This window comes from Chelon labrosus, assembly GCF_963514085.1.
Source record: "Chelon labrosus genome assembly, chromosome: 2".
Classification (NCBI taxonomy): domain Eukaryota; kingdom Metazoa; phylum Chordata; class Actinopteri; order Mugiliformes; family Mugilidae; genus Chelon; species Chelon labrosus.
In genome coordinates this window covers 30846741-30860451 of record NC_140338.1, presented here as the reverse complement: position 1 = coordinate 30860451, position 13711 = coordinate 30846741, and the positions used below count along the sequence as shown (strand labels likewise).

At 40.9% G+C, this 13711-nt stretch overlaps 1 protein-coding gene across 1 annotated transcript; it reads right to left on the bottom strand.

Moving 5' to 3' along the window:
• Window positions 1-553: 553 nt before the first annotated feature.
• LOC311500074 (uncharacterized protein) lies at window positions 554-3690 on the bottom strand. The gene is made up of 6 exons (XM_084561249.1): window positions 3216-3690; window positions 1800-1871; window positions 1547-1604; window positions 1109-1142; window positions 916-1006; window positions 554-755 (listed from the first exon to the last, which is right to left on the bottom strand). The coding sequence occupies exons 1-6, from the start codon at window positions 3419-3421 to the stop codon at window positions 563-565; spliced, it is 654 nt and encodes a 217-aa protein (XP_084417375.1). The 5' UTR covers window positions 3422-3690; the 3' UTR covers window positions 554-562.
• Between the last annotated feature and the right edge of the window lie 10021 nt (window positions 3691-13711).

Below are 13711 nucleotides of genomic sequence, written 5' to 3'. Positions count from 1 at the left end.
TCAATAAATGTTAATCTACTTTGAGTGAAATCGCTGCAACACGGAACAAAGAGAGGAGGCAGAAGGGGGGTGGTATTTCTGCGAGACATGGACTGTGAAATGCATTTTGCACCACTCAGACGTTGTGGCCGGTGTTGCAGTGACATATCTGTACATGTATGCACATGGTGGTACATGGCAAGTCACAGCATAGGGCCACTAGTTTAGCCACTAACACAATGAAAGAGTTGGCACCAAAGTGAAGGATCAAGAGACTGAAGACATGTTGAAAACCCATTCTGCTGGGAAGCGTCCACCTTCCTTTGGGGAACCTTCAACTGTGTGTGTGTGTGTGTGTGTGGTTTCTTCAATGCAATGTGGATGCATCACGAAATAAGTGAGGAGGGGAATCATACAGAGAAACTGTGTATAGATTTGTAACAATCCAGAGGAATAAAGTGGAAATTTGTCTGTACTGGTTCAACTGAAACACCCTGTTTGGGTGTAATCCCAATACAAACCCATCTCAACTACTGCAAGCTCACAGTGCTGTCCTCTGTCCACATGTTTCCCACTGATCTGATCATAACTGTTCTTCATCGTCATCATCTGGCAGGTTAGTCCATTTACTGCGGCTCTGACAGAAACAGCACGCCTGGTAAACGACAAGCTTCAGTCCTTTGACCTGTTTTCTAACTGTACACTGTTTGTTGCATTCCCGGCACGACTTCATCAGTTGGAGGATGCACTCTTCATCAACGACGAACTCTGACGGGCTGAAGGAGTCAAAAAAGATGAAGCCGTTAGTAAAGTTGTATCAAAAAGAGAGATGTTATCAGCCCAAATCTGAAAGCTGGCCCTGGTACCGATGAGAAGGACGGAGGAAATCCTACTTTGTATGTTAACCAGAAATCCCAAGTATTCACAACAACATACCTCCCCAAATCCACCAGGTAGCGTCCATCTCCCACACTTAACGACGTGCAGAATTCTTCCTCCTCCTCCTCCTCCTCTTCTTCTCGTACCACTGTGTGTGGACCCATTTTGAACAAAGTATTAACACACTAACGCCTGTCAACAATTTGCATGTTTTGGTTTAAAGGACTTTACTTGTGTAAAGATGACTCACCCCCATTTGGTCTTTGATCCTTTTTCACCTGCTCCTGAAACCAAGACAAGCAACCTGTCAGCAGAGAACATTTGATGCTCTACAGTTATCACAAAATACGAATGCTATTCAACATATATGTGTTGCTTTGTTTATTCCCATCAAGCAGTGGTGTTTGCTGTGACATTTCAGTGCGATAATCAAGTGAAGTTGTGGATAGTTTTACTTTGTTAAATGATGACCCTAAAAACGGGGTTAGCATGTGTTAGTGTTGCCATCTGCCTGGTTTTTATTATCAGTGAAGCACAATTCCTGTTAACAAGGTTTTCTCCTTGTTAACAAGGTCCTGTTAACAAGGTTGTGTCCTGTTAACAAGGTTTTCTCACATGGTACATAAACTGACAATATAATAATACAATGCTCAGCTCCACATGAGAGATCAGGCGGTCACACTTTTACCTGCTCAGCTTCATTTGATGAACTCATCACAAACGGGTATTCATGGTGAACACTTTCACTGAAGAAATAGATGAAGAAGCACAAAGTTATAAACGAATTCATTAACTCTATATTGTGTTCTATTATTTCTCTTAAACATACTTTTCCCATTTTCATTGTAATTTAAAACAGATTAATTACACAATGTAAATGTAAACCACATGTTAGCACGACAAGTGACAAACAAAACACATTTACACACAGGCCCTCTCACCAGGTTTCAGTTGAAGAGCCCATTTCTAGGCTCGGCCGTTGAGATCTGTCGTCTGATGCGGTCTGTAGATAACTACAATCAGAACACAGGTCCATTCATTTATATGGGCACATACAGTATAAAGAAACATGCTGAAAGAGATGCCAACACATCTACGGTCTACATTGATGTTAGCCGTAATTTAACGCATAAAACACATTGTTTCTTAACTAGTTGCCACGCTTTAATGGTCTATGAAGTCTCTCAGTTATTCAGGTCATGGTGCGTCATTCAGACCTCGCATTTACATCTGTCCTGGGCAAGCCGATCGCAAGTGGCCAGCTTAAAGGACAGGAAGCACTGAGGACACATTTAACTTGTATGAACTCAAGTTTGGAGGTGGCCTGGTTCACATTTGACCTCATCTCTGTGGTAGTGTGAACACACAGTGTGTCCTGGGTCACATTAAAGACCTCCTACCCACACCAGTAAACTTGGCTCACCAAACACAAAGTCACAGTATTAAGAGAAACCCGTGGTTATACCCCAAAGCCCATCTACAGCTATCAAATACAGAGTGCCCCGTTAATAGAGGGTTAGATGGGAAGAAGAGGAGACAGCAGCTCCCCAAAACAGGAAGTGAACAAAGGTACAGGAATAACCACAGGTGCTGTGATTAGAAAGTATATCTAAAGACACTTGGAGGATGGTGAACGGTCTTCAAGAAATAGGAGGTCTCAGTTATTTAAAACAAATACTAAATACTGTAACATTCATGAAGATTTAGTGCGGGGCTGCTTATATTAGGATGCATCTGTGTTTAGTAGTGTACCTCATAAAGGGACAGAGGAGTTGACCTGTAACTCCAAATAATCCCACTGTGCTACACTGCGTTAGCAAACTGCTGCTACTGAGCTAACATGTACAGAGGAGGAGACTGTTTATCAGAGACAGTACAATTATCCTGCTAATACTATATCTAACATCACAACAACAACATAACTAGGAAGTAGTAAGGCATTTAATGGAACTAACGCACTAATGTGTAACAGGTAGCCGACCGCTTGCTAGCTAACCTGCTGGAATTGTGTATGCAAACATTGGTTGTGGTTGAATAGTCAAAACTTTAAGACCTACGACTTTTCCTTGAGCTGGGTGGACAACAAGAGAGGTTAGCTTAGACCACATTAAAATATAACACCGGTAATACAAACGTTATGTAAAACAGGCACTGCAGTCTAAATTCAAAATACTGTGGAGTCCAGCAGTGGCCCGTCTGTTCCTCCTGTGTAACAGCTAGCACTTGATGTTAGCATCACGGTGCTACACCGCACAGTATGAACAGAGGGACTGGAATGATTGACAGGTTTAACTACAATACCCAGCCGTGACAAACTAGCTAAGGTTAGCAAACTTTAGCCGGAGTCCAGAACGTACCTGTCCAGGAGAAAATGAGCCACCTCGGCATCCGTTTTAAAATTCTTTTGTTCTTTAAAGTGTCTCCATCTTTCGAGCGCGTCTCCGATGTTGACCTGTGTTTTGCCGTGCTTCCTGCCGCCTAGCTTCTTAGAAACATGCCGATGCCTTATTGGTCGTGTTGCAGCTAAAGTTGTTTCTGGTCCACTTGGGTTGTCTTCGTCCATGGCTGCAGCCAAATGTTTCCCCACCGGGCTACCCCACGTGGTACGGGAGGGGTGGGCTGGAAACCACGGACCAAAACACACTCTCCTCCGTTGACCCTCCGCCTCGAAACGGACACGATCATTAAACCATGTACCAGTATTGTTGTTGCTACTCTGTCGAGATGTTTTATATTTGGAATGTTTCACAATAATGGCTTATTGTGGGCTTGTTCGCATTAAGGTGGTGATGTTGTTGTTTTACAACAGCTGGCGGTAGCCTGACTCTTGAACTCCCTAAAACTGGACTGAACACACACAATACACACACCCACCACAACCACAATCAGCATACAGTTACAAAATACCAATATAACCTGTACTCATCCCTCTGCGCACACTATGCTGATAATCAGTAAAAAGAGGTTCATCGGACCCTAGCACCGCCGAAACCAAACTACTGGAGCGGTTCTCATCCGTTTTTCGCCCAGGACCTCTCAGCTGAGACCATACGGCAGCGGCGCGCTTTTGATGCGACCAGGAAAGTGTTTGCCGAAAGAGGGACTTTCCGCGGATTCCAGTATAATCCATGCAAGATGAGGATCGTTCACAATGGGAGAATACACCTGAATACACCAAAAGAAGCGGAGGATTTCCATCGCGAACACGGTTGAGAGGTCTGACCTGGACCTGGGTAACAGTGAGAATTTTCTATTTTCTTACGCATAAGAACCAGCTGACATTGACTATCATGAAACGATACTGAACCCCGGGTGACCCTCCTTTCTTTCAACCTATTTTATTTCCAGTATCTGTTTTTTGAAAAGACACTATATTTTAGAGGGTGTTTTACCCCCAGGGTAGCTTCAGTAGCTCTATTATTTTCATTGTTTGTATTATTACAGCTGGTGTATACTTTTTTTTGTTATCAGCTGTCACTGACTGCTTTACAGTTATAAGACTATACTAAATGGGTCTTCTTTAAAAGAGTAGGCTACTACATCTTGGACCTCTGCGCAGCCAGAGTAGTAAAATTTTATTCGTACAACCATTGTTGCTTCTGAAAACTTTAATTTCACCAGACCTAAATTAATATTTACTGACTTACATAGTTGTTATTCTGATGTTATTTTTATAACATGTGGGTTGAATACATGATGTTCTAATAGATAAGGTGCACGGTTGGTGGACACTACTTGTTGCCTGTGGAGTTAGGTTTGCACAGTTAGCTGCTCCTCCATATGGTGGATCAGCATAAGCCCTACGATTTTCTTGTAGTGAATAAGGGGAGGGGCTTTCAAGTGTTCAAATGTTTATATATGTAAATGTCCATTTGTGTTTTGTTTTTCTTTATGTTTACCACACACTCAGCACAGCAATATTATCTTCAACAACGTTTCCTTGCAATAAAAACAATCAAAGACCCAGCCGGAAGGTACACTATATTACCAAAAGTATTCGCTCACCTGCCTTTACTCATTCTATGAACTGAAGTGCCATCCCATTCCTAACTCATAGAATTCAATATGATGTCGGTCCACCTTTTGCAGCTATTACAGCTTCAACTCTTCTGGGAAGACTGTCCACAAGGTTGAGGAGAGTGTTTATAGGAATTTTTGACCATTCTTCCAAAAGCGCATTGGTGAGGTCACACACTGATGTTGGTCGAGAAGGCCTGGCTCTCAGTCTCCGCTCTAATTCATCCCAAAGGTGTTCTATCGGGTTCAGGTCAGGACTCTGTGCAGGCCAGTCAAGTTCATCCACACCAGACTCTGTCATCCACGTCTTTATGGACCTTGCTTTGTGCACTGGTGCACAGTCATGTTGGAAGAGGAAGGGGCCCGCTCCAAACTGTTCCCACAAGGTTGGGAGCATGGAATTGTCCAAAATGTTTTGGTATCCTGAAGCATTCAATGTTCCTTTCACTGGAACTAAGGGGCCAAGCCCAGCTCCTGAAAAACAACCCCATACCATAATTCCTCCTCCACCAAATTTCACAGTTGGCACAATGCAATCTGAAATGTACCGTTCTCCTGGCAACCTCCAAACCCAGACTCGTCCATCAGATTGCCAGATGGTAAAGCGTGATTCATCACTCCAGAGAACGCGTCTCCACTGCTCTAGAGGCCAGTGGCGGCGTGCTTTACACCATTGCATCCGACGCCTTGCATTGCACTTGGTGATGTGTGGCTTGGCTGCAGCTGCTCGGCCATGGAAACCCATTCCATGAAGCTCTCTGCGTACTGTACTTGGGCTAATCTGAAGGTCACATGAAGTTTGTAGCTCTGTAGCAATTGACTGTGCAGAAAGTCGGCAACATCTTTGCACTATGCGCTTCAGCATCCGCTGACCCCTCTCCGTCACTTTACGTGGCCTACCACTTCGTGGCTGAGTTGCTGTTTTTCCCAAACGCTTCCATTTTGTTATAATAGAGCTGACAGTTGACTGTGGAATATTTAGGAGCGAGGAAATTTCACGACTGGATTTGTTGCACAAGTGGCATCCTATGACAGTTCCACGCTGGAATTCACTGAGCTCCTGAGAGCGGCCCATTCTTTCACAAATGTCTTGTTTCACAGTCTGCATGCCTGAGTGCTTGAATTTATACACCTGGGGCCAGGCCAAGTGATTAGAACACCTGATTCTGATCATTTGAATGGGTGAGCGAATACTTTTGGTAATATAGTGTATGTTATTACTCATGGTCGTATTCCATCCCTCACATTAAACCTAGTTAGTGTGTATGGCCCAAATGAGGATAACCCCAAGTTTTTTGAAGATCTTTTCCTGACCATGTCCACTTTACGAGGCTCTTATATAATTGGGGGTGACTTCAATTGTGTTCTAAATCCAGCAGAGGACCAATCTACAGGTTGTGATACCTCTAAGACACAAGCTAGAAAATCATTAAAACAGTACATTGTGGATTTATATTTGGTTGAAGTATGGAGGGAACAGAATCCTGACAAAATAGAATATTCTCGTCACTCCAGTGTTTGTAAATCCCAGATCAAACCAGTGCTAGCATGAGGTGGGAGGCATTTAAAGCCTACATTAGGGGGGAAATCATTAGCTACACAAGCTCCAAAGCCAGACAACAAAGAATAGAAATGGAAAACTTGGAGAAACAAATAAAGTCTCTAGAGACGGATCTAAATAAAAAAGATAGACTCAACAAAACAAAGGGAACTATTACTCTTGAGAACTCAATATAATAAATTATCTGCCGATAAAGCTGCAAACAGCTTATTGTGGCTGAAACAATCTTATTACGATCAGGGGGGAAAGGCTGGGAAACTCCTGGCATGGAGAATTTAAAAAATGCAGTCCGATAGATCAATTAAGTGTAATTAATTCCTCGGGAGACCTAACAGTAGATCCATAGGAAATAAATAACTGTTTTTGAGAATTTTTTGAACATTTATATAGATCAGTATGCACTCAAGCTTCAGAAGAACGAGACCAGTTCCTTTGTCAGTTACAATTTCCAAAACTGGCAGATGATGTAAAAGATGAGTTAGATAGTGGTCTAACAGTTGAAGAGCTATCACAGGCTATCCAGAACATAAAGAGTGGTAAAGTACCAGGTTCGGACGGCCTACAACTAGGAAGACATTTTAGCAAAAATGACTTATCCCACTCTTAAATGTGTACAATGAGTCATATCAAAATGAAACTCTCCCATCCTCTTTGAGACTAGCAATTATAACTCTGAATCTTGAAACCAGATAAATCATCTACGGAGTGCTCCTCATATAGACCAATAAGCCTACTTGGAGCGGATTCAAAAATCCTTTGCAAAGCCCTAGCAATGAGACTGGACCCTCATATTCCACAATTCATAATGATCAAAACGGTTTTGTACAGCAACGCCAAGGATTTCACAATATACGTAGAGTTCTCAACATACTTTATGAAAAATTTTATACTGAGGATACGGCGGTACTATCACTGGATGCTCGGCAGGCCTTTGATCGAATAGAATGGCCATACTTATTAAATGTCCTGTCTAGATTCGGATTTGGAAATAACTTTCTTAAATGGATTTGAATTCTGTATACAAATCCAACAGCTAGTGTCTTAACAAATGGTACAGTTTCTAAACCAGTAACCTTGGAGAGATCTACTCGCCAGGGATGTCCTCTGTCGCCGATGCTGTGCATACTGGCCATAGAGCCCCTGGCTATGGCAATAAGAACACAGACAGGTAACATCGGATTTCTTTATACGCTGATGATGTAATAATTTTTTTAACAAATCTATCTGTCAGTATCCCAAACTTAATGCAACAGATTGAAAGATTTGGGCTATTCTTTGGTTGCACTATTAAAGCAGCACAAAAGAAGTTTTCCTCTTCGGTCCCCCTACTGGTTGGAAGTGGAATTGTCCATTACTTCCGTCGTAAATAAGTATGCCTACTGCATCCTACTGTCGCAAGCACGTTATTTGTTTATGCAGAACCGGCTTTGGAACACCTTAGCTAGGTTTAGCTAACATGAGCATAGCGATAGTTACATACAATAGCGAACACCTTAGCTAGGTTTAGCTAACATGAGCATTGCGATAGTTACATACAATAGCGAACACCTTAGCTAGGTTTAGCTAACATGAGCATAGCGATAGTTACATACAATAGCGAACACCTTAGCTAGGTTTAGCTAACATGAGCCATAGCGATAGTTACATATATATTAGCACAATAGCTAACGCCTTAGCTAAGATGAGCTGATAAAATAATTGACAATGTATTGTACACCGATGCACACCGTTTTAAAAAAATGATTACCGGTATTACTTACAAGTCCAGCAGCAGCAAAGCCAAGTCACCATCCGTCTTGCATTTTGTTGCCTCCTTCAGCTCTCGCCAACGAGTATGAGCCGGTCCGATATTCACTCTCGTTTTAGCTCTTTCTTTATCATGCTCTCGTTTTCTTTTCTTCGCCTCATCGGACACTACACTCCTCCTTTTCTTTGCAGGCTCTGTCATGGCGAAAATTTAAAAACTATCTAGCTGGTATCTTCCACACACCTGCTGAGTGTTCTCTCGCTGATCTGATTCACTCTCTCACTGATTTGAGCCTCAACCTACCGGCTTTTGTAGCCGCGTTGCCGTAAAGCAGGTCAAATTTGTAGTCTTTTTAGAACTACAAAAACGCTACCCGACGAAGCAAAGTTACATAGTGCGGTTACAGCCAATAGAGGGCCGCAAAGCGAATACAGAATTGGCTTTCACCCGGTTTTGAGGTGATAAATCACTGAAACTATTTTTGAAACATTATTTTAAGGTACTAAAAACTCTTTAGTGTTGCTTTAACAACTCAAAATCCTCAATATTATTTCTGAGTAAGGAAGAAAGACTGAAACCAGTCATAAATACCCCTTTTATAAATGCAAAGAAAGGATTCACTTACCTTGGTATAAAAATTACCCCTGAAATTCATAAAGTTGTCCCTACAAACTATGACCCATTAATAGATGAGGTAAAGGAGACATTGGATCGATGGATGACAATGCCCATATCAATGACTGGCCGTATAAACATGATCAAAATGACCATTTTACCTAAATTTTTATACCTTTTTCAATCACTTCCTCTCCCGCTTCCGAAAGGATTCTTTGACAAGCTCAGCAGTATTTTTAGTAAATTCATTTGGAATGATAAAAAACCCAGACTAAGACTTGGGCTGCTATACCTGCCTTATGACAGGGGAGGGCTAAGACTTCCAAATCTGAAACTGTATTATTGGTCTGCTCAATTACGCTCTGCAATGTTTTACTTTTCAACAGAGACTTCTCCATCCTGGGTGAATATTGAGCAAGCGTCAATACCAAATCTTTCACTTAAGTTATATTTGTATTCTGCAGACCCAAAACAGTTGAAAAAACAACAGAGAACCCTTTTCTTAAAAACACTATTGACGTCTGGTATACAGCACATCGGTATGTTAAAGACACGCCTCCTATATCCCGCTTCTCCCCCATATGGGGTAATGCATATTTCAGGGACCTTTACATGAATGGCAACTTTCTCACATTTGATCAGTTGTGTCAGGTCAACATTCCAAGAAAACTTTTTTTTAAATATTTACTATTGTACATCAGGGGTGTCAAACATACGGCCCGTAGACCAACATCGGCCCACCAGAGGGTCCAGTCTGCCCCGCGGGATGTGTTTGCAAAGTAAAAAATTACACAGAAGACATTAACTGCAAAATTTCAAAGTACTGCTGTTCTTAATTTGTCCACTAGGGGTCGCACTCCTTTACTAAGAAGTGCAGACTATTGGTGCAGACATAACACAACACTGAGTCCCAGAACTAAACAGCAGATGACAACAATGTGCGGAAATTAGACTTATTTTCAGGTTCTACATGAAATGGTTTGTAGCATAGTTTATTAAATGTAAACATTTTCATACTGAACTTGATCTTCTTTGCACGAAAACAAAGAGAAACACTTTGAGTTGTTATTTTTAGATTATTATGCTATTATGTTTCTGGTCTGGGCTGCTTGAGATCAAACTGAGTTGTATGTAGTCCCTGAACTAAAATGAGTTTGACACCCCTGCTGTAGAGTACACAGTGATCAGCCACAACATTAAAACCACCAACCTGTGAAGTGATATTACATATAACAGTGTCTTCTGGGAAACCTGGGTCCTTTATGCATTTATGTGGATGTTACTTTGATATGGACATCGTCAGGTGGTGTTCCTAGCATCCTAGTGTCATATGTTCCACAGGAACTGGGCAATAAAGAGACCTCCTTCTTCCATTTTGAAATTCTCATGCTCAAGTGTCCATTGTAGGACCTTTCAACAATGGACAGGGGTCAGCATAAACACCCTGACTGGTCTGTAGCTACTCAGCCACATACAAAACAAACTTTGATGCACTGTGTGTTCTGACATCTTTCTGTCAGAACCAGCATTAACTTTTTCAGCAGTTTGAGCTACAGTAGCTGGTCTGTTGGATAGGAAGACACGGGCCAACCTTCACTTCCCATGTGCATCAATGAGCACTGTGGCTGGTTCACCTCTTTTCCTTCCTTGGATAGTGAAAGGTGAAAGGTGAAAGGTGAAAACATTTGTGCAGAATGAGCAACATGCTGATACTGGCTCCAAACATGTAGTTTAGTTTGATGACACTAGAGGAGATGAATGTTTCACTCATTTCTCAGGCTATGAAACAAGGACTGAGGCTTTTACTTTTTATTTCATTCATTCTCATTCAAACAAATGGTTAATTTTATATTTTCTCCTTTTAACAACATATTTCTTGTCCTGTGCAGGCAACTTCCCTACAGTCAGCCCTACTGGCCTCCCACTACGAGGTCCAGTAGGGTTCCCTCAGTTATTAGGAAGTTAACTAAGTGTAAAGTGTTCATCTGTAGACATTGTCTCTGTTCTCACATCTCAAGTTACTAGCTTCATTTATCTATTGTTAAAGCATTAACAACAATAATACTGCAGCAGTGCTCTCTCTATACTGTTTGAGGATACAGAGCACTGTAATGAATCTGTCTTTGGAAAACAAACCTTTTGGAGCTTTTTAATTTCTCTTTGGGCTACGACCAGCGGTGGATCATTATCTCTAATAATGGTGCTTGTTAAAACCTAAACAGACCTCAGATCAGTTCTCCATCAGACATAACTAGGTAGACAGGTTATATTGGTCATTTTCAGGATTACAATGAGAGCTTGTTAGTAGGTGAGATAGTCATTTTATTGGCTCTCCTGTCAACATTTGTATGTTACAAATGAGTGTTATTTACCTGAGTGCTCAGGCAGTCACTTAAAACACGTTATAACATTTAACTAAACACAAAGATACAAAACTATTATTGCTTCTTTGTAGGACCACACAAACACTTAATATCTGTAATACCCTCATGGAGAAAATGTGAGACATGAACACATTCAACTGTGTATCACCTGCTCCACAATGATCACACCAACAAGTAACCTGGATCTTTACCAGTAGCATATTATACAACTCTTGACTGGCAGAGTGAACGTGTTTAGAGGCAGTTTATATGCTGGTTTAGCAATGTGACTTGATAACGATGCAAACAGTCCAGGACCCCATGACTGGAAATAAGACACAGACCTTGGAGAGGTCTAGGTAGCAAGAAATGTCTCATGACCATCAGTTAAAAAAATACAGTGAACAACCATGAACAACCAGATATTGGGCCCTGAAAGAACCAAATGACAAAAATAAGAGGTAGACTGTGTGAGAAGAAGACTATGAATCAGCATTGAAACTCAGAAATCAGACAATAATACAAAAGACCTCACCAGGATACCAAGTGGTTAATTTTTTATTTTTTATGTATTTTTTTTAATGTTTTTACACTATCCTACTTTAATTATACGTTAGATGTCATGAACACATAAGATTGTTGGATAAATAATTTGGTTTAAACCCAGAGAATCATTGATTTAAAGAAGAAGTTGTTTCATACCTACTATATGTCGTACATACCTAGTCCATCATTCTGTTAGAAAAAACAGTCAGTTATTAAGTTTTAGACTTAGACTTAGACTTCTTTAATGTCCATAAAACTTACATAAAATGGAAAATTGTCTTTGACAGTGGCATAAAGACATACAAGCAACACACACACACCACAGACAGCACTATGCACAATAAATAGATGAATATAGTATATAGGTAAAAAAAAACTCTAAAATCAGTCCAGTTTGCTCCATAAAGAAGTAAAATATGTAACTAAATAATGAGTAAAATACATAAAGTGCCTAACTGCATACATCTATCTGAACATGGGCAGTTCTTTGTTAAGGATGGTCACGGCTGATGGAATGAATGACCGCTTGTAGCCATTCTTCCTTGCCATTGGGACTGCAAATCTCCGTCCTGATGGCAGCAGCTGGAAAGCACAGTGGAAGGGATGAGTGGGATCTTGATAAACCTGTAATGCCTTTTTTACTAAAATCTGTGAATACAAGTGTGAGAGTTGATGTTGTTTGTGTCCAATGATCTTTCCGCCCTGGTTGACGATTTGTGCCAGTGTGTTCTTTTGTTTGACCGAGAGGTGCCCATACCATGACACGATGTAAAATGACGATGTTAAATGATTCAAATTGTGTTTTTAAATAAGGAACTATAATGTAATGGCAGACAAGTATTTATTTGGATGAAATAAAACAAGTTTGCCAAGATTAAGAAGCAAAAGAAATAGAAGCCTGACAGTCTGATTTCAGTTGGACCGTTTCAAAGTAAGTTTTATAACTTTTAGGGAGATCGTTCCCCCTGGTGTCTGTTCTATTCAAGTGCATCAAGTTAGTTGTGACCATGTGTCAGGGAATCAACATGAGCAATACAATAGACTGACAGGACAGCTTTTCAAAAAGTGAAGCCAAAATACACTGATCAGCCACAGCATTAAAACCACTGGCAGGAGAAGTAAATAACACTGACCATCCTCTGACAATACAATGTTCTGCTGGGAAACTTTTAGACCTGGCATTCATGTGGATGTTACTTAGACATGTAGCACCCTCCTTGATGGTAGCAGCCATCCCCAGCAGGATGCAGCCTGACACAGACACACAAAAACAGATTTGGAACAACTCAAAAAACGGAACAGCATAAGGTGTTGACCTGGCCTCCAAATTCACTAGATCCCAAACTGATCAAGTATCTGTGGGATGATCCACAGAGGCCCCTCCCCTCAACCCATAGGACCCAAAGGCCCCCACTAACAACATTCTGTTACCAGACACCACAGGACACCCTCAGAAGGCCTATGTCCATTCTCTGATGAGTCACAACTGTTTTGGAGGCACAAGGGAGACCTACACAATATTAGGAAGGTGTTTATAATGTTGTAATTGTAACTGTGTAATTGTGTTATCCCAGGGATCATTGGGTCTGACAGCCACTATCACCCTCAACAGATACATTTACATGTTCATTTGTAATTTTGATCTGAACTTGTGTAGCTTACTATATGGACAATAATAGAATCCATATTTCTGCAGGTACTGTTAAAATGTCTAGGAATTTCTTTAATTCACTTGCAGAACCATCATCGTTCATAAATGAAATGATTACGTAAATAAAATGATTTTGTAGTGAGAGACTGATGGATTGTTTTTATCTATTTAAGAGTTTAGATACGCCAAGATTATTCAGGTTCACTGGTTTCACTTCTAGAAATGATGAGGACAGCTATGTATTCACCATTACTCTTTCTTTTTTACTTATTTGGATCCATCACTTTCACTGCAGCTCCTTTGGTTTCTCTGTAAGTTTCAATTAACTGCCTTTTTTTTTCTACCTTGCTCCT